The sequence below is a fragment of the Aptenodytes patagonicus genome, chromosome 5 (genome assembly GCF_965638725.1).
Source record: "Aptenodytes patagonicus chromosome 5, bAptPat1.pri.cur, whole genome shotgun sequence".
Classification (NCBI taxonomy): Eukaryota; Metazoa; Chordata; class Aves; order Sphenisciformes; family Spheniscidae; genus Aptenodytes; species Aptenodytes patagonicus.
Genome location: NC_134953.1, coordinates 21,423,000 through 21,444,556, shown reverse-complemented (window position 1 = coordinate 21,444,556; position 21,557 = coordinate 21,423,000). Strand labels below are relative to the sequence as shown.

The following is a 21,557-nucleotide window of genomic DNA, read 5'->3' as shown; positions in this document are numbered from 1 at the left end:
CAGGCCGCACAAAGCCCCGGCCCCGCGGCCGCCGCCCCCTCAGCCCAGGCCCAGGCCCTGCACGCACGCGCGACAAGCCTCCCCGGACGAGCTCCCGCGCGCCTGCGCCCTCCCGCGCCGCGCTCGCGGCCTCGCGAGGCGGTCAGGGGCCCTCCCCCTCCACGTGACCCGGAGGCCGCGTGGGGTGGTCGCGTTGCTCGGCCGACCAGCGCCGCGCGCTGGCGGCACGTGACCGGCGGGGCGCTCTCGCGAGCGCCGGCGCGCGCTGGGTCTTTGCCCCGCCCCTCCCCGCGGCCTGCGGCGAAGGAGACGGAAGCGGCCGCGGCCCGACGGGACCCAGAGCGGCGCCACCCCGCTCGCCCCCCCGGCCCGGCCCGGGCCCCGCACGCCCGCCGAGGTGAGGACCGGCGGCTGCTCGCCGCCCCCGCGTCTTCCCCTCCGCCGCCCGGCGGTCTCGCCCTTCCCGCTTTGAGGGAGCCCGGGCCTGGGCCTCGGCTTAGGCCTGGGCCTGGGCTTGGGCTTGTCCGCCGGCGCGGGCCCTTCCTCGCGGGCCCGGCTCCCCTTTCTCGCTGTTCCGCCGCGCCCCGGGTCGCCCGGCTCGGTCCGACAAGGAGCGGGTGGCCCTGGGCCGGGCGCGCCGCCCGCGGCCCCTGTGCCGGGCGGTTGGCTCCCGGCAGAAGCCCGGGAGGGGCCGGTTCCCGGGTGCCGCAGAGGATTTCTCTGCTGTAACCGTGAAGGTTACGGCTTGTGGCGACCAGAGGGGAAGAACTGTAGTGCGCGGTAGTCTTATAAAGACGTGGGTAATTTCGAGGCTGCCTAAAGACACCGCTGCTTACGTGCTGTAAGTTACGTGTTTTCCCTGTGCACGCACACAGGCACGCCGTGTTTAAGCTTTCTCTTTTAGAAGCTGCTTGGGAGTAGTTGAACAGTGCAAAAATGAAGGTGAGCGTCTATCTATAGTCAAATAGTGCGTTATCGAAACTTAGTGAGTTGTATTTTTAATATTTTATAATAGCTTTTCACGTTATTTATCAATTTCACTTTACTTGCACCACAAGACGTGGATTAAGAAGCAGCAAACCTGTTGTTTTGATGTGGGGTGTGTGTATGTATCTTGCAGATGTCAGAAGACCTTGCTAAGCAGTTAGCTAGCTACAAAGCTCAGCTTCAGCAAGTTGAGGCTGCCCTATCTGGGAATGCAGAAAATGAAGATTTACTAAAACTGAAGAAAGACTTACAGGTGAGAACTTGTGAGGGTATGAGTAGCTAAAACTTTGGGGTCTTTAGCAGGTGTTTCATCTTTCCTAAATATTTGCCTTGCAACAAAAATATATGCTTGGTGGGTTTATTACTTTCTTTTCACATAATTTGATACAATTATGGTAGGGTTGGTTTGAAAAAACCCAAAGTGTGGCCTATTCTAAACCTGTCTTGTAGATCAGTAAAAAAGATGTACTAATTTATATTGCAAACTCTTCTGCTAAAAACTTTAGCCCGAGCGATGAAAGATAAGCCAGTGCTGTCTTTACTATCTCTTTTTCTTTTTTTTTTTTAAAGCATTTCTCAGAAAGTCATTATTTTTTGTTGCTATCACTATGCTGAAGCCTGATGGTTGGGCTTAACATTATGCCTTTCTGCTTATTTTTGAGTTGTCAAATCATTTGATCCGGAATCTGTTTATTCATTGCATGCATTTGCAATGATAAAAACTTTAGAGTGTAGTTCTGTATTCCTTGAACCTCTAAGCCTTGGCTGGTTTTTGTAAAAGAAAGGAAAAGAGTCGTGTTCTTCATTTGCCACCTGCAGTTTTTTAAACATTTGAGAGCATACCGCATTCTTAAGAGCTAAAAACCATGTCTGGTCCTTATTTGGTATTGTTTGGTGACAGGAAGACCACCAGCCTAATTTTAAGTTGATAAGTGGTCTTTTAGATTCTTGTGCATATAAAGACATACTAAAAAAACTATCAGTACTGTTAAAATTTGTCATGAGAGTGCAAGATGCTGCTTCATTTCTGTTGTGGATTGTGATCAGATCTAAAAATATATAAAACTACCCAGTACAAGATTCAGTAGCCGCTATTATGTATGGAAAAAACAGCCATAAAAATGATGCTTCAACCAAAATACGAGTAGTGCCTCAAATCAGTGATCTTTAGAATTCCTTTTAAATTACAAAGGCTTTGTGCCCACAAGGCACTTTATAGATCATCTTAATGTCCTTCGTTGTACACTGTTAAAAGCATGTGTATATTTTTATATTTTTAAAATGCACAGCAAAACCCATATGGGATGATATTTCCGATACCAACACGACCTCGGCTTTGATATGCAGAGATCATTGATGTGAAAGGACAACTTGCAAACTTTTTTATAAAAGCTTTCTGCACAGAATGGGGAAGATCTTTACACTTTCGTCCCCAAAAGGTTTGCTATCCATATGTTCCACCTTGAAAATGATACAATGTTTTGCAGACTTAATAGATGCCAACGTAACAATTGTAAAAATGGGCTCGATGCTTCAGGGTCCCAACTAAGTAGCTTTCAAATTAGTTCAGAAAGATTGTTACAATGTAATTGAAACACTTTTTTCTGTCATAAATAGTGATGCACTACTGCATTTCGTATACTCGGCTCATTCCTGAGTAACAAGATTAAAATAAATGTTACAAGAATTTTTTATAAATACTTCGCTTTTCACCTTTTGTTTCACTGAAGCGCTTCTAGGACAGTGTCTGTGCACCCAAGGACCAAACTTACCTTTTGTACCAAGTAGAGTTGATGGCAGCTGTCATCTCCTGTAATTGGAGATGATATCTGTGGGTGTTGCGTTCTGGAGCGTAGATCTCTGTCTGGCTTTGTAAAGACCAGTTGGTCAGGAAAAATCTTGGCAAACTCTAACTCTGCGGGTCACACCTTCATGTCATGGGAATGTGGCAGCAAGCCACAATGTTCAACCCATGTGGCCCTATTAAGCTGCTGTGGTAGTCTAACGTGTGCTCAGAAATTTTCTTTGAATGAGCTATTCCGTAAAAGACATGGGTTGCAATAAAATAAATGTTTCTATCTTGTGTGCTTAGCACTATGATATGTAGATATCAGATGAAGATTTTACCAAAAGTTTGCTATTTATAGCCTGGTGTGTAAGTGAATCTATCAAATTCAAAGAATCCTTGGTAGACTTGTCTGAAACTATTCGCACTGGAGTTCTACAATAAGCCATTTATGAATGTGGCAAGAATAAGTCAACAGTTTTGTATTACCGGTAGTCTACATCGCTGAAATACTCGCTTTCGGGTAGCTTGTGCCTGATGTGATCTATTTGACCTGTTGAGATAAGATACCTGTTTCAAACCATGTTGCCTCTTGGATTTGCAGAATACAGCTATCTATATGTTGAGGAATAGTTTGGGATTTTGCACCTGGGAGGGAAAATTAGGCTAATGGTCTATGTTCTGCGGAGCGCTCTCAAATTAACTTGATAATCAAAATCTGTTCTGGTTCAGCTGTAGTATTACAGAAAATGGAAACCAATGTAGTAGAAGTAACTGTATGCATGTTTCTCTGCTTACAGTTGCTACTGATTGTGCTTACTGCTGCACTTATTAACTAGCAGCTCCTCTAAAACAAAGAGCAGAACTTTTGTTAGGGAGATGTTGGAAATTCAGACGTTAACAGCTGCAACAGAAACAAATTGTTAGGCCATTCATGCCAGTTGTATAGTTTATCAGATAAAAACGCATGTAAGTTTATAATTGTATTAACTTCTTATTTGGGAACTGCTTATGATCCTTTAGGTTCTTGAGGAATGAAGAACAGCTTCTTTACCACTTTTTCCTGAGCTACATCCGTAGCTGAACTAGGATCTGAAACCGGGAGGAAAGTTCGGGCTCCACTGAGCCTCAGTTGAATGTTGTTTATCTGTAACTCTCCCCTAATTTAAATATTTACTGTTAGTTAGGAGAGTGACAATGGTTCATGCTGAGATACTCAAAGAACTGAAGAATTTTTCTTCGAGGACTGCAGAGTTGCTTTGCCTTATACAGAAAGTTTAAATGGCCTTTTAGGTGTTGGCTCCTTTGACTTTTAACACAGGTGAAAACTAGTGGTCTTGACTGCGCAGAGTAAGAATATAACATTGACAGGAAGTTGGGGAGGGTTTTTTGCATGCTCCTGTCTGTGAATGAATAATATTTAAAGGAACTGGAAAAATTTGTTATTTGTCTTGTTGGATTAGCAAGGGAAGGCCTGACCTGAAATCTTAAGGTCAGGGAATTTAGAGAAAAACAAACACTTACATCAAAATGACGTAAGGAAATAAATTTCTTTATTATGCATCCAAGTGCTTTCTATAAAGGAGAGGGCTTACAGAGTGGCAGTCCTGGAAGGCAGTCTTCCACCCTGGCTCTGGGGCTTCAGTTCAGCCAATCCACCTATGTTTGAGTAAACCGAAATATGTTTCATCACTTAGAAATGCTGCACTTAAACTTGTAGCTGTTGTGTGTTTTATAGATTACTATATATAATACAGGCAGCCAGTCCCAAATGGGAAGGGGTGAAAGAAACTGCCAGCTAGAGAAAGAATAAAAGCATTACGTCGTTTCACGTTTTGTCTTCAGAGCACTACTGTCCTGCTGAATACTTGCTCTGCCACATGTTATGTGATATTTTTTTTTTTGGTCGATAACCAGCAGCATATGCAGCCGTGTGTAGAGAGTCACACTGTTGATTTTTTGTTTTTTCTTGAGACTGTCTAGCTGTGTCTTTCTGCCTATGGATAAACAATTCATGTAGAAAGAAATGCTATAAAAATAATAGGCGGCTACTTGAAATTTTGAGGAGGGCATGGGAAACTCTGCTGCAATACAGCAAGGACCATACAGCTTTTTATCTACTTTGGCAATGAGTGAGTTTAGTTAAATGATTAAAAAACCAAAACAAACTTAGTCCACTTTACATCAGCTATGAATTTAATACAGTAACTTCTAAAAAACTAAACCAGTAAGCCTGGGGTAAGAATATGCATGTAACAGAGTTTGAAAAATTATTCTTTGTGGGTTTTTTGTCTTTTATAGGAAGTCATAGAATTAACCAAAGATCTCCTTTCAACACAACCTTCAGAAACTCTTGCAAGTTCTGACAGTTCTGCTTCTGCTCTGCCTAGTCACTCCTGGAAGGTTGGGGATAGGTGTATGGCGATATGGAGTGAGGATGGACAGTAAGTGTAGAAAACTTCTCTAACAGTTACATGAAATAGTTCAATGGTAAGAGACTTTCATTCAGTTTGAACTGCCCCTAGGGTGACTAAAAGCAAAAAGAAATTTGGAAAGAAATATGATATTAGGCATTCTTGTACTCTCTTTATTAAAGGTCAGTATTTTAGATAAAAAAGCAGAGAGATGTGGGGTCATTTTCTAGAAATGCCCTGTTTGTCACTAACCTTATAGAAGTAGGGTAGCTTTGGTAAATTACCATTTGCTAATGTAATAAATGGCAGACTTTCATGAATTGATCTGTCAGAGCAGTCTTTCGTAAAGGTTTCAGGATGTATAATTCATAATTTGTCATTGCATTCATATATATATGTAATTGCTATCAAGAAAAATCCTTGCTGCATCTCAGTTTGTGCCACTAATTGGAAATTAATTTTTAATTGGAAATGCTGTTTCTTGGCTGTGAAATAACTAGCTGTGTAACGCAACTATAGAATGAATCAACCTTTTGGATTTAGTCTCCATTACATTAGCCTGTGAAGTTCTGGGAACCCAAGCAGTTCATTCTGACTTCATAATCTTTGAAATAAACATTCTAAAATTACTTTGCATACTGCAAAATGTATAACTGTTGCAGCTTTTTAAAAATTACTATTTGTGCAGGACTAATATCCCAATCATTACCACTTAGAGAGGAGCTCTGTTGTTCAATGAATGTGGTTCTCTTAACAATGTGGTAACCACATAGAGATTTTGGTATAGCTATTGATGTCTTAGCTAGAAAACAAACCTAAAAGTGAACAGTCTTTCTGTCACAGATTATTAATGAGTGAAATGTTTTTGTCTAAGAACTTAAAAATTGAATCTTGCTGTCTTAGGTCACCATTGGGTCATTCTTCTTGCTCTCATCACCGGGTTAGAGGATTAGAGCTTGGGGAGGAATGTGCCAGTGTCCACTGAAGTGGATCTTACTGGACTTTAATTGTATTGCTTTTTTTTTTTAACCCCCTGCTTCTGTTACAACATTTAAGTGACCAGTGTTTCATGAAGAGCTAGCCAGAGATTAATATTTTTTACCTCATGCAGTTTGGGTTTCCATATATTTTCATCTAGCTCAATTCAAGATGTTGTTGGCCCACTAAAATTGCACAAGAAATTAATTTAGTAAATGTTAATGGGAATATTGTCTATAAAACATCTCATTTTATTCCTCTATTTGCTTTTGATGTATCCTTTTGCTCTGAATTTAGACTCAATTATTTTAAATATTTTTGGAAATGTCACTTGTCCTTTTTCCTCTTTCCCATCATGAGGTCAGTTTGGTTGACCAAAATGTTTCACACACACAAATATGAAATGGACTGATTTCTGCTAAAATTTCAAAATTGCTATTTTAAATCAATAGGAAAACTTTCAAATTTAAGTGTTGAAGGGGGAATATTTTGAAAGCTTCAGTTTTCCTTAATTCTTCTTCATATGGAGAAAAATGGAACCAAAGCTTTGCTCTTGTGAGCTGACATTTTCCAAAAGTCCTCGGTGAATTCCCTGAAAGCTGTGTTCTGTGAATGCAGGATTTTGTTGGGTCATCTTTTTCAATCGCATGACCTGCCAGAACTAGAACCAAATCAGGATATCTGATTACATTGGCCCCAGCATTAATCATTAGTTTTGATAACTGTGAGGCCATTGCTTCTTGATGCTAAAGGTCAAATACAGCAGATTCCAGTCTTTGTACTTGTGTCCCTTTGACCTTAAGCAAATAATCTCTTGGTTTGATTTGTGTATTGTCCCTGAAAATGAAAGCCGATATTTGCAAGTTTTTTACTTAATGCCATTAGCTGGTTGACAGTGTAGGTGTTGAAGGGCTGAGTATTAAAGCTTTACTCACATGCTTACAGCCATGATATCTTTACAGGTGTTATGAAGCTGAGATTGAAGAAATAGATGAGGAGAATGGAACAGCTGCGGTCACATTTGCTGGATATGGCAATGCTGAAGTTACACCTCTGTTCAACCTCAAGCCTGTGGAAGAGGGGAGAAAAGCAAAAGAGGACAGTGGCAACAAACCCATGTCCAAGTAAGTAACACACAGGCAGAAGTCTGAAAGCTGCTTTGTTTTGTTTTTTTTTTTCCCCCCAGCTATAAAAATTGGTTAATTAAATAGAATCTCTAATTTTTGAAATTTTATATATCTTTAGTATCTTCACATTTGCTTGAAAAAGGATCTTAAATCAATCTAGCGCATAATGTTTGGTAGATTATTGTGGCTGGTATAATGTGTGTTATGTATCCTGGCAAGATAACGTGATAGACTTTGTTTTACTCAGATTATGCTATTTCAAGATATCAAGTATGTAAGCAGTAGATTTAAAAAAAAAAAGCTGGTTCTCTTTCATTGACAGCAGAGAGCCTACAAGTTTCAGCCCAGATCTAGTGCAGGCTCTGCTCAGGTCTGTGATCTGGCCCACAACAGTGTACTTCCCAGCACGAAGGACTTCTGCCCCATCCCTGTGTAGGGTAGCTGTGTTGACCCTTTTGCTGGGGAGATGTGCTTTACTGAATATCCTACTGTGTCTAACATAGAAAGGTATTTTTAAGGGCTGAAACTTTTTTGGGGGGGAAGAAAAAAAAAAAAAGGTGGTACAATTTTCAGAGTTTGTTACAGCCAGTGATCCCTTCCCTACAGCCAGCGATCCCTTCCCTAAGGGGTCATCCTGAGGGACGCTGCACTGTGGCATAGATCAACTCCTTGAACTTCCTTATCTTTACTGAAGTAACTTATCTTTGTTCTTTTCCTTCCATCCCTGTCCAATACTTGGTAGCACGGGAGTCCTGCAGACCTCCAAAAAGTTTGGGCTTTTCACTCGAATGGGCTATTTAAATTTTCCAAACCCTAGATGTTTCTGAAATGTGGAAGTGCTGATAGGTACACTTTCAGTTTCAGAAATGAATTGCACTCAATCCCATGGGTTGCTGTGTTTGGCTTGGTCTTAGTCAGGTGGTGGTGGTGGTTGTTGTTCTTATGCCCAAATACATAAATAAGTGATGTAATGCTTATGCATGGAAAGACTTGTTTTGTTTTTTTTTTTTCCTAGAAGTGGAGAATGTTTACTGGCTTTGTTTTCTGTCATTTACTTATGGAAAACTATTGTGCATGTCTGTCTTACAGGGGTTTTAGTTTCTTACAGGAAGAGGCACAGACATAAAATGTCTTTTTTCTTTCTCTCCAGAAAAGAGATGATAGCCCAGCAACGAGAGTATAAAAAGAAGAAAGCTTTGAAAAAAGCTCAGAGAATTAAAGAACTTGAACAGGAACGAGAGGACCAGAAAGTCAAGTGGCAACAGTTTAACAACAGAGCCTATTCTAAAAACAAAAAAGGCCAGGTTGGTTCGGTTTTGTCAGTATGTGAATAACAACAGGGCATAGAATTCTGTGCAGTACTTTGGGAGAGAGGAGGAAGTGGTTTTTAAAGGGATTTAAAGGGGGTTCATCTTTGGGATTCTGAAGTGTGCGGTTTGGTATTTTGTACGCTTAAAAGGCCTGGTTTTGTACTGGATGATTTTGGAGGAGTGCTACTCTTAAGAGGCTGAGCTTGCACTTAGCTTGGAGAGCTGGGCTCACTGTCAGTTGCCTGGTAGCGTTTGCTGGAGCTTAGAACCTGAGGGCCTGTCTAAACCTCCAAGCCTGACTTCTTGCCGTGTTTATGACCTGGCAGACACAGCACTAGGTAATTGCCCTGGAATAGCAAGCGTAGTGCAAAAAAGGTAGCGAGGACATTTTAAAGCCTTACTTCATTTTTATCGTGGCTTGACCAAGAGGTGCCAGACGTAGTGGTAAAACTTCAGTCTTCCTTATGAACAATTATTAGAGATCATCTTATGAGAGGTGAATTTTATTCATTATTGGCCTGACCCAAGGTCCCGAGTACCACAATCGCATCCAGCACTTAGGTGCCAGGATGTTCCCAGCTCTGTTGTCTCACCCGCTGATGATGTGCCACAGATGAGCTAGCCTTGAGAAAGCATGCCTGTCTATGGAGTAAGAAGTTGAGGATGTTGAAACCCTTCAAACGGTAATGATTGCTTGGGGTTTTTTTTAAGAGCAAGTTAGTAATTATTCAGAAATGGTGTTTTCTGTTTCATTTGCAGGTAAAGAGGAGTATTTTTGCTTCCCCTGAGAGTGTAACTGGCAAGGTTGGAGTTGGAACGTGTGGAATTGCAGACAAACCTATGACACAGTATCAAGATACCTCTAAATATAATGTCAGGCATCTGATGCCTCAGTAACAGGGGAAAAAGGTGGAACTTCATCTCTGCAGGGCTTTACACTTATCTTTTTATCATTATATTTTTCTAAAAGTAAATTATTTGTTGGCACATAGCGAGTAGTCCATTTTGTCACCATCACTTTGGCTTCAGCTGATACGAGCCTTAAATCTCCAGCTATTGATTTGACCTCCCTAATCATTAAAACTTTTTGTAGTTGCATTAAAATACATTCTGCAGGTAAATGCTTTCATGAACTGCTGTTACCTGTTACTCTGAAAGCAGTAGTTATCTGCAGCTTTGATCTCTGGAATCTTCCATTCATACTAGTAGTGAAGTTTTTTTTTTTTTCCTTAAGAAAAGTGGTGGTATAAAAATGGCACCTTAACAGCCTCCCTCGTTTCTGTAGTCACAGTGCTGCCTGTGCTGTCTCAGCGACAAGCTCAGCATTACAGAGCCGGCTCGCTGCAGCTCTGCGAGAGAGAGCTGGACTCCATCATAGCTTATATGTCACATGGAATTGCTGAGGAAGTTCTAAGTTACTCCCTTACAAATTGATCTTCAGTGGATTTGTACAGCTGTAAATGAGGGCAGAACAGGGCCGATAGGATCTTTATTACTAATGACAATTCATGTGCTAGAAACAATAAATCTGACTTCAATTCCAGTCTGAATTTCCTGTGCTAGAAGTTAAGCAAAGGAGATTCTTTTTTTTTAAACACTCATCGAATTTTAATAGCTATTGAAAGGTTGTTGAAATGTAACCAGAAAACCATAGGACAAGGTATTTAACCTCCAATTTCCAAGTAGAGAACTGTACATAAAAACACCCACCCCAGCCCTCCCCAAGGATGAGAGAGTTGGAGAACATAAGTGGTTGTGCTTTGGAAAGGAGCCATCATCTCCCCCCTTGCAGATCTTGCAGGTTTGATGGTACGGTCACAGACCTGGAATACACCGTAACAGCTTGCGTCTGGGCCTCCTCCATCCAGTCAAGTAGAACTGCAGCACAGCAGATAGGAATGCCGAGATCCCACTTAGTTAGTTGTGAGTGAGTAAAGGTTAGTCTCAAGTTTCTGTCCTTAAATAATTGACTGGCCCTAGTGTTCATTGTAAGTTCAGCTCTATTACAGTGCTGCTGAGCCCCTTCGATTTTATTCAGGAAACCACGTGTAAAAGCTCTTGCTTTCTTGTATTTTATGTGATTTGCTTTCCTCTGTTACTTGTCTCTCACTTACGGTAGTGGTGCCATCTCTGGATCCCTAATGTGTTTAAAGAAGTTAATGGGTAGCCCTGTATACAATGTAGATATTATTTTTGTAAAATCTAGGGCTGAGTTAATGGACAAGAGTACATCAGGTGTTTCCCCCATTAAATAATTAAAGGGTGTTTCTTGTCCATTAACCCTGACCATTATTTCCCTGTATATTATGTTAATGTAGCTCATTTTGTAATTTGTTAACTAGATCAGGTCACGTCAGCAATTGTTGATGCACTGATTGGTGGAAATGTCCATCAGTTACCTGAGTCACAACTCAAGCTAAACTCTACAACTAGTAGTTTAGAATCCATACATAGAAAAAGGTTCTCCCTATAATGGGAGAAGGTGATTTTTATGAATACGAAGTGTGTTAATTTCAGTTTTGTATGTTTAACTTTTATTAAATAAAGTGTTTAAAATCTGCTGGATATATTTGACACAGTGAAAGTATACATGGGGGGGCAGTAGGTGATCAGGAAAGCAGGAGGTGTAGAGTCTGCTGGGCAGAATGCAATCCTCAAGTGATTCAGAACTCCTTCACGCTCACTGCAAGATGAAGCAGATGTTGCCCAATTCCTCATCTTCACTGGTAGCAGGCAGGGTAAGTTTTCTTTTGCATAGAAAAACTCTAATTTACCACAAGATAACGTGATGGAAGACCTCACTGCTTTTTAGACAGGGAGTCTGTAGGACAGCCTGCATCCTACGGAGACATGTCTCAGCAGTGACATCAAATAGGTGATAGTCCTGCGACACTGACAGCTGCCTGTTGAGGAAGGTCACCTGTTGCCTTTCACAGGTGGCTGTGATACAGAGATACTGTATCACTTTCAGTATCCAAAAGGAGCAGAACAGTTGGAAGAGAGAAGTTAGAACAGAAACACACTAAACTAGGCAGAACTGGAGTTTCACAGTAAGCTAGAGACACTACGGAAAAGATACTTGTTGGAGAACACAGATTTGTTCCTTTCAGATGAGGATACTGTGCAAGATGACCAGTATGGGCTACACGCTTCCTCTTAAAAGTAAGTTACTGCAGGAAATGGTTTATCTAGTACAGCCTCAATCTTGCACAAGTTTTCATCTGTTGGGGAAATTAAACCAGCACAAATCTGACTCACAAATCTGGGACTGCACCAGTCAGTTTAAGTATTCGGAGCAGTCTTAAGAGTAGCAACTTTAAATTTTCATGGTCATAGCAATCCATTTCTCTTACGCTTTCCCTTATGCCAGAGTGAGATTCTTGTTTTGCTTATTTCTGTAGATGCTTGGTCTCAGAGGTTTGTAAATACAAAAAAGGACTTTAACTTAGAAGACTGCAATTCAACACTGGAGATGTTTAGAAGGCAAAACTGATAGCAGACTTCTATACTTCCCACTGATGTTCCTCCACTCACCTGAATCAGCACTGTGGCAGTATTTTGTGAAACGACCACCACCTGTGTGTCTCACCACAGTTACACCAAGTCTGGGATTACAGAAAACGTTCCAGAGTCAGGCCCAAGAGAAGTATCACTACCTTGCAGCTGGTGCTGCTCTTTGCACTGCAATTTGTGCAATCTTTATCTGAGCTCTAAAAACCTTCACTTACTTACCAGATTGCAAAATAAGGAGGGATGTTTGCATCAGGACTACGGTAAACATCCATGCCACATACCCAAGCTAGTGACCTGTTAACATATGACCTGATTAAGCAACTTCCCTGACATGTCAGAACCTCTGGAGTTGAGCTGAAGGCTCTGCTACACAAAAGCACTCGCATTATTTCATCTTGTAACACAATTACCCTTCTATGCTGAACTCACCTTGCAATGATTCCTTGGTCTGTACGGAAGTGCAAAGCTTTCCCATGATGGATGGTGACAGAAAGTGTCTTGCTCTCACCCAGACTGCAAGGTGATGTTACTTCCCAAAGAGAAGTTCTCCGTGAGGAATACAAGTGATGCTAAGTTTTAAACCTTACGTTTTTAGCAGACCTGCTAGGGCGATGAGTGCTATTTTGTATAGTTGTCCACCAGTCCAGGAGAGGAAAGAGCTTTTGTATTTCCCCATCAAGCCTTCCAGGAGGAGATCCAAAACAATTCATTGTTTTGAGACAAGCATTTGTCTCAAATACCTTTTGAAAAGGGGTTAAATGGAAAGAATTTCCTAGCTTTAGCTAAACTGAGCACTAGCTAGAGCACTGGTAGCCCAAGTCAAGTTATGAACTAGGTCACTGTATGTTCTGACTAGCAACCACAATGCTAAAACCACCATAAAATGCTTTAAATTCCTTTGATGGTTTATCCTGCTTTGCTGCAATGTCCCTCAAGATCAAAATTAATCCTTGCTGAAACGCAGCCCTGCTGCAACATTCATGACCTCGATGAGACCTTACGGAAGGGCTGAATTTGGCCCAAAGCTGACTGCACACGCACAGAGGGCTTTCTGGCTCACTAGTGTTTCTTTCAGTGGGAATCACGCGGGGGGGGTAAGAACAGAAGAATGCTAAATCTGTCTTCTCTCAAACCACCCTTGTAACTATCACCTCATGGAGGAGGCATGCTAGAGCTATTGCTTGCTGGAAGGCAACAAGAAATGCCAGTGCCCTCCAGCCCCATACATGCTACAGTCAGATCTGTATGACAAAACATCCCAGAGGACCCTATCGCTGAAAATCCCAACCTAGGAGCATTCCCCGAGGTGAAGTTAGCATTAGTACTAGTGCTCAGAGGCACACACTTACTCATCGTTCCTCTCTGCCCGATTTCTCTGAACCGACACATTTCCAGTACGTGAATACCCTTCATGGCCTTAAAAGCACTGGCCGGGGCCACCCTGCACTCCCCAGGAACGTACGGAAGCTGGCTGCCGTCCCTTGACCCGCTGAAGACCAACATCAGTCCTCTGCAGCGCTTTGTTTCCTCTGAGTAAACGCTGTATTAAAATGAAGCTTCAGCGCATGACTGTAGCACAGCAGACTACAAGCCAAGACATTGAATGACTTGTTAAAGGCCAAATTAACCAGCTCGCTCCACCAGCTTGCTCTGGGCCTCATCGGGGTACTACGAACTAAGGGGCTGATTTTTTCTAGTGTGGTAAAAATAAATTAAAATATTTCCCACAGCCCCTACAGCATGGTTCACATTGAAGGTATTTCCGAAAGAGAGTGACATTTCACACCTTTGACCTGCATCAATCAGGCCAGCGGCACAGCATGATGCGGTCGTTAGCCCTGTACGAGCGCACACCTCACAGGACTCATCCACCCTTCCCAGAGGCTGCTCAGCAATTCCTGATCCTTGGTGTTTTTGAAGGGACCTCAACATGAGCGTCCCTCCTTGTGAGACAACACTTTAGTTTTAGTCAAACACAGCAACACCCCAAACAGAAACACTACATATTTAGTACCCGAGCCATAGTACCGATACCCCCATAGACTCCTTATTTCTGCTTCTGCCTCATAATTAAAGGGATCAGTCCTCTTTTCAGGAGGAGATGAGCAGAGAAGCAGAGGTCAATGCTGATGTATTATCCCCAGTTAAACAGCCTGCCTTTCTGTAACAGGTCGCTCCAAAGGAAAACACTGTGTATGCAGACAACCACTCTCCTCTCCCATGTTTGTCCTCCCAAACATCACTCAGATCTGTTGGCCAATTTCAAGCAGATGTGATAGCACATCAGTATTTTCTAGATATTTTGTGCAGATTGGTGAACACAGAGGAAGAAGGACGCACTCTTCTTCCCTGAGGGTCCCACAGGACAATTCAGAGACTATTGCGGATGCAGAGGAGCTTCAGTCACTATCAGGTCACAGAATTTATCACTCACCAGAGAATCTGTCCACAGGACAAAACCCCAGGAAAAAACATCAGACTTTATTCTGTTATTTATGGACTTCTTTTTCATTACTAATATTATCACCTCCCTAACCTCAGAACAAAGTCCTGGTTTTTACCATTACCTTCCAGGAAGTGACCCCAGTTTCTCTTTCCAATGACGTATGGCTGGTGCCAGAAAATATACAACAGAAGCTTACGATCCTGGGGAGGGGGGGGAGACTATCTCCATTTAGTGCACACGACTGATCCCACTTCCACCGAAGACAAATGTTTCATCCACTTCAACAGGGCAACACAGAAACACAGACTAGAAACAGGGAGCAGCAAGTACAAGAGAACAAAGAGCAGAGGAGCAGGAGGCTGGAGCTCACCATCCAGAAACAGACGGTAGCAAACAAACAAACAAAAGGCAAACACAACCACAAAACCTGGAAAATGATAGGTCTGTATAGTTAATCCCATTTCTGTTGACCTACAGATTTCTTGAGACAGACGGATTTGAGACCACCTTCGTCACTGACATGCCTCTAATTCAACGGACATTAAAATGACCTTCAAGTGACAACTCGCCACAGGATAACCATGACAAATGCAGCCAGATAGTCATCTCCACCTTGTCTGCAGACGCGAGATGACATACTGTAATACGCTTGTGTCAAACGAAGGAAAATGCTGGATGGTCTTTTTAATGGGTTTGTCCATAGCAGAAGGACCCACCGGGGATCTAATTTACAGAGGGAGGACTTGACAGAATGAGCTTACGAGGGAGCTGTGCGCGCGTATGCATGTGTGTCTACTGTGCGGGCAAGTTGCCTAAGGAAAGTACATCCAATTCTGTTTTTACAGGAAAGGTCACCATATTCTTGTAAAATTAAGCAGAGAATAGATTTAGGACTTCTGTTACTCTACAAACACAAAAGAAAGCGGGAAAACAGTAGCACCCATAAAGCAAACCATAAAAAAACCTCACACAATTTTGCAAAGATGAAAGGAAAATGTAATTCCATGCCCAAATTACCATGTGGCAAGAATAAGTGTTATTCTGGATGAAACTAGAGTTAATGTGGTGGGCAGACACCTAGAGCCACAGAGAAGATGACTAGGAGTGAAGTGTTTCACTGTCTCTACTTGCAGAGGAGTAAAACGAGGCCTCAGAAGCAGCACAAATCCCACACAGGTGTGCATTAAAAAAATACTAGAGTTGGGAACCCAAACAGCAACATGCTTTCAGCGTCTGTATCTTTTGGGGTGAATGAAAATAACTTTTTTTTTTTTAAAAGGACAGAGTTTGGGCAAAACAGTAAGATTCTGTGAGCACTTTTCTGGGGAAAACCAGTAAATTTGACTTGCTATATTGGATCTCTTAGAGTTCAGTACTGTGAGGGACTATCTCAGCTTCCAAAGGGTAAGAAAGACTTGACCCTCAAGGGTTTGGATCTGCACCTTTGGATATTCACTCTGTTTTACAAGATTTCAGGGTGGCTACTAGAAGCTTTGATGGTACTTTGAAAAGCAACATGATCTTAAAGCAGATCTGGCACACGGGACTGTTCTGGCTTGCCACAACAGGGACAACTCAGGAGACTCATGCATTTTTAAGCAGAAGGAACTATTATGATCATCTAACTGACGCCCTGCATAACCATACAAATTGGCCTGCACAATCATCTGAAAGTAACTGAACAGCAACTTCTCTGAACAAATTAGTCATCTTGAACTTTTCAACACAACAGACCAGACCAACGAAGGGAGGCATGAGGAGTGTGACAGACCACGTCAGGTGCAAGCATACAGAAAAGGCCAGAGTCCACAATGCAGTAATAAAGCAGTGCAGGACAACCTCAAAAAGCCAGAGAAATGTTTCCATCACATAACAAACTATCCAAACTCTAGCTGAACTCTGCTAAGACCTGCCACGAAGAACCCCCCCAGCACCAGAGCAACCAACCCCATGTCTTTAGCAGTTATTATAAAGGCTCTTGATTTTGTTTTATCCCTGGTCCTCTTCCTGGCTGGACCACTGCTGCTAGCTGAGTGGTCAGGGAGGTGGCTGGTGATGGAAGCTCAGCTCCTGCTGCATTTTCCCCATTGTATTTGCACTTGATATCAAGACCCCTTCGAGTCCACAATGCTAGAAAAGGTAGGAGGTACCAAACTCGCCCTGTAGCATACAAGCAAACATTTCAGACATTTATTCCAACCAGAGACACGTCGCCATTTTATACCAACTAGGAAAGCAAAGCCATTCCCCACCCCTTGAACTTCAGTATTTCTCAGCTGTGATATTTCTTTCCCAAGTGGCCCTTTAAAAAAACACGAGTACCAGGAAGGAGGAGGTGCTGGGACAGCTACAGAAAAAGGGTCATAAATAAATATAATCCCACTGGTATCAACTACTCAGCACCAGGGCTGCCAGTGGTCAACACTTTCAAGGAGAATAATAATGAATAAATAAATCAGGCCTTGCTAGAGCTAAAGTTTCCCCACTTTTCACCACTCGGAAGACTGTCCCAAACCTTGTGTCATCCAGAGATTATATGGACCCCAAACATAAATCCAAGCAGCATTTCTTCTTTGAAAACCCTCAGGGCCCCATTTGTTAACCCTGAGCTCAGTTCAGTCTGTGGCAGACTCCTGCTCCTGCCAGGCCACCTCCCAGAAGGAAGAACAACAGATGTACTGAGCCACTGGATTACATACACACAAGTGAAAACAGATTTAACAACAGCAACCTGATCCAGACTTAGTAAGTAAATTTAAAAAAACCCAAACAAACAGAAATCATTCATTACAGCCATGGAAAGATTACTGCGTGTTGTGCCTCTTACAGGGGATGACACATTTTGGAGGAGAGTCGGGGAAACATCAGAATATTTAAACACAGGCAACTTATCATAATGCAAAACTCTACAGCAGACTCGCTCAGGATCTTCTCATCGCAGGATCGGAGAGCACAAGAAGAACAAAGAATCGGCTAAAGTGATACGAATGACCAAGATGGAAGAACACAACTCATTTCAGATACAGAAATGTTTAATGGCGTTAAAGTGCTACTTTAATGGGGACCATATGCTAACATTTAAACACAATTCCACCGCACTGCTAAATATGGTTGTCTTTATTTTTTTATTTTATTTTACCTCTTTTGCCCAACCCTACCTAAAACAATAAAATAAAATCTAAAGGACTGAAATTAACAACCCATTCAAATCAGCAATAAGTTATGAATTTTATAAAGCATTTTTTCCTCTTTTTTTTCTTAGTAATGAGGGGTAGTTAAATTACTTAAAGATATACAAAGTTTCAAACAATGCCATAGGTGAGGACTCTATTAAGGTTTTTAAAACTTGGAAAACAAAATAATCCTGGCCATTAAAAAGACAAAAATAAAAAAAGCAAAGCCCTCAAAGTGCAGGTTAGAATGCTCGTCTCTGAGAAAATTAGAAAACATTCGCTACAATAGCTCTTAACAGCACCTGCACAGATAAGATGGCAAGGCCCTTGGGAACAGGACGTGCAGTCAAAACGTTACATTAACAGGAGAGACGTGCTGAGCTTAACTAGGTTAACTACTGGACTGGAACTTCAAAAGTCAGCAAAGGGAATGATTCTAAAAAGAAAACTGAAGAAACCCCCACCAAACCTGGCCTCTTCCAGCTAGCACAGCCTTCATCCATTGTGTGCATGGCAAAAAGCATCTTTGCATTTCATTGAGTCAAGTGCTTCATCAAAACAGAGATCTTTTCATGGCATAAATTCATATAAAAGACATCTAAGGTTTCATATGGACAAGCTCTAAAAAGACGCATCAGACTTGGGGTGTTTTCCCTCCCAACACATTTACAAATGTTTATCAAAAAATCTCTTCAAATAAAAAGGTCATAGTGGCTCAGTATCTGGGCATGACTTTCTGGCAATATCACCTCTCGTATGTGCTGGTTTCTTTCTGTCCTCAGCTGGTTGTGTGCCTGCATATGAGCACGCATCTACCGGGAGATCTGCTGTCGGTGTCACAGCCTGAAGCATGACACAGCCCACGATGTGCTGGTAGATTACAAGTGTGTACCTCTTGCTTTAGCCACGCATCGGAGGTACTTGCTTTTTAAATGATGTCCAACAGAAAGCTGAGCTGAATGGTGTTCTCTCCTGAACATCTCTCTTTGCTGCCCCTCTCTCTCTGGGCACAGAATGAGACCTTAATCATTATCGTCATTATTATTCCTAGGCTACTTCTTAGCCTTCTTAGATTTCCTAGAACATTACGACAGCATTGGATTGTGATAAACTGTAGGACACGGTCCTTTTAGGACCACAAAAGCTCTTCAGAAGGGCCTAAACTAGGTTGTTCAACCTGAATGCAATATAAGAAGTTCTGACATTTCTCAAATCTCATGACAGAAAGAGAGGGATGAGTCTCTAGTATCCTCTTTCAAACAAATAAATTCAAAACAAAGTGTTTCACCACTAAGGTCTAGATCCAGGTCCCACAGAAACAAACGGATTTCACTGACTTCAAAGGGACTAGTGTTTGGTCTAACTTTTTGCCAGCAGGAATTGGGATTGGTAACATGACCAAATGAACACATGTGGGTTTCTGTGGAGGCTTCCTTTACCCAAAAAGCTTTATATACAGGTCTCTCCAAGACTAGCTGTCAATATGTCATTTCTGAAAGAGGATACTGGCATCTAGGACCCAGTTTGATCACCCCAGTGAAATCATTCGCCCTGCACTGTTGTCTCACTTGGTTCTAGGAAGCAAACGAGAGCTTGACACTGGCGCTGGAGTAACCCTCGTCACTCCCAATACTCTGCAAGCTGCTGTGATCATCAATGTCACTGATGCTGGTTGTGCTGATATTGTCCACTTCTCCATGGGAGAACTCTGTGCTTTCAACGTCCACTTCAATCTCTTCTAAAAAGGAAAGTGAGACAAAACGCACATAGGTTAGCACCACAGACCCAACTGCTCCCTTCAAGCCAGCGAGCTGCTGGGACTCCCCCAGGCAGGGATGAAGCAGCAGTCCGGCAGGAAGACTTTCAGTGTTCTCCCTGGAATGTGATGGGCTGTGGACATGATTTATAAAAAGACTAGATACCAGCTTGGAGTTTTTTAGGGACTTGGCAAAGGGGTTTGACTCCTCCAGCATGCAGGCCACGCTATCAGCATAGGTGGGCCACCCCACGCACTGAACTTGTTCTGCTACCTCTTTCTTTGGAGCTCTACTATCCCAGTGTTGGAAACAAAAAGAAACGGATAAAACAGAGGGCAAGAGAGAAAATGGAGCATGAAGTTACCCCAAAACATGCTACTTGCTTGATATTATGTTGCTAAAGCCAGGACCACTCATATAGGGCATTACAATGCATTACCATGGGGATCTGGGTTACTCTCAGAGATGCTCCGTGGACTTTAGAAGATAAATCTTATTTTTAAGACAGACTTAGAAAGCAGAGATCTAGTTAACCAGGTATCTTGGTTCCCATATCATTTAGGAATTTTCCAAAAGGATTTTTTTTTTTAAACTACAGACTCACAGCCAAACTATACAGCATCTTTGAGTCTGTCAGTAAATACCAAGCCATCTATTGTGCCTAAATCTCCCTCCACAGCAGAGATATTCAAATAAAGAAAATTATCTGAATTCAGTTAGCCATTCAGATCATCTCTATCCAGTTTTAACTGAGGAGATGAACTCTATGGGAAGCTTGGAAAAAAAAAAAAGGGGGGGAGGGTGTGTGTAGAATGCCTCGGGGAATTTTAAGAGGCAATTTGCTTGGTTCTGTTTGCTTGGTTATAACATGGTACCTCAGTTATACCATGGCCCAAGTACAGAACGAGAAGCTGGATGCTGCTTTGCAACATCCATTCCAGTCCCACTAGTATCATCTTAGATTTTCCTCTTTGTGTTGCCGAGAGATTCTGTAGGTCAAAGAGCACAATGGATATCTCAACTTTACCATCAGGTATTTAGCTACCTTCTTGTGATCACATTATTTTTCCTAACTAATGCTTTGGCATTTTAGAGAGCTTTTCAGAGGAACAGGTCACTTTAAATGCCACAGAAATCAGCTCAAGTTGACAATAGCAACACTTAATTCAAGACTTAATTAGTTAACTCATGCAAAATACTAAACTCTTCATATATATGTGTGTGCATGTCTGCGTGTGTGTGAGCAAAATCAGTAGCCTAAATACCAAAGGCCATAAGAAGGAGGTAGCTGAGAGACAAGAAATGGATGAATCTCATGCCCTCGCTTCGCAGAGCCCTGGGGATTCAGTGCTAGTTCAGGGACACCCACCTCGCTCCGAGTCCGAGCGATCCGAGGAAATGGTAGATCCAATGCTGTCCATTCGTATTCGCTCTATCTCCTGAGGACCCTGTAGTTGTTCCAGTCTTCTCTTTAGGAACCTTTGTTCTCGTTCCAGGTTCTCAAGCTGGTGTTGGCTTCTCCTCTCAGCCTCTTCAAGTTTCTGACATGATCAAATATGACTCAATAATTAGTTTCACCCTTTCCTCCTTCCCTCCCACCTCCACTGCCCAGCCATGTTTTGCTTAGACCTTCCCAGATCCCAGAAGGATTTAAGCTGCAAAAGAGCCCTGAACCAAGCCGCCTTGCAGTCTCCAAGAACAATGCCATCTCCTCACATCTTTTCCACCTCCCAAGTCCTGATAAATCACACGTTAGTATAAAAAGTCTCTGAGGACAGAGCCTCTCCAGGGGAAACGATTTGAATTGTAGCAGTTTGTGGGTCATTCCACATGGGTTCAGCCACTTGCATTACCAAATCTGTCCACGAAGGGGCCTCAATTCCCTTAACCAAACCAATTCAGGGTTTGTTATGATCCTCTGTAACATAAAAACGTACCCTGGGAGTTCTGTGTTCCTTGCTGCATGGTTTAGTAGGATTTCTCAGAAACAGTTTTCTATTCAGTAAGCGATTTACATAACCTACTACAGATTTCTTTGATCACAGCTGGCAAATCTACCAGGGCAC

General features: G+C 42.3%; 2 protein-coding genes across 4 annotated transcripts in view; one reads left to right on the top strand and one right to left on the bottom strand.

The window, feature by feature from the left end:
* The first annotated feature begins 308 nt into the window (after positions 1-308).
* On the top strand, positions 309-10,027 carry SMNDC1 (survival motor neuron domain containing 1). Its single transcript, XM_076338985.1, has 6 exons — positions 309-397; positions 1,121-1,240; positions 5,075-5,217; positions 7,128-7,289; positions 8,443-8,596; positions 9,362-10,027. The coding sequence occupies exons 2-6, from the start codon at positions 1,121-1,123 to the stop codon at positions 9,497-9,499; spliced, it is 717 nt and encodes a 238-aa protein (XP_076195100.1). The 5' UTR covers positions 309-397; the 3' UTR covers positions 9,500-10,027.
* Positions 10,028-17,572: 7,545 nt separating this feature from the next.
* MXI1 (MAX interactor 1, dimerization protein) overlaps positions 17,573-21,557 on the bottom strand; it is a 57,848-nt gene continuing 53,863 nt past the window's right edge. For all 3 annotated transcript variants that reach the window (XM_076338982.1, XM_076338983.1, XM_076338984.1), the window contains 2 exons: positions 20,861-21,032; positions 17,573-19,472 (listed from right to left, as the gene is read on the bottom strand). In XM_076338982.1, coding sequence (XP_076195097.1) covers positions 19,309-19,472; positions 20,861-21,032 — 336 coding nt within the window. In that variant the 3' untranslated portion in view covers positions 17,573-19,308. The remainder of the gene's footprint in view (positions 19,473-20,860; positions 21,033-21,557) is intronic.

Coding starts and splice junctions, on each gene's coding strand:
- SMNDC1 (XM_076338985.1), top strand. CDS start 1,121: ATGTCAGAAGACCTTGCTAAGCAGTTAGCTAGCTACAAAGCTCAGCTT. Junction 1,241..5,074: donor AACTGAAGAAAGACTTACAG/GTGAGAACTTGT, acceptor TGTCTTTTATAG/GAAGTCATAGAATTAACCAA. Junction 5,218..7,127: donor ATATGGAGTGAGGATGGACA/GTAAGTGTAGAA, acceptor ATATCTTTACAG/GTGTTATGAAGCTGAGATTG.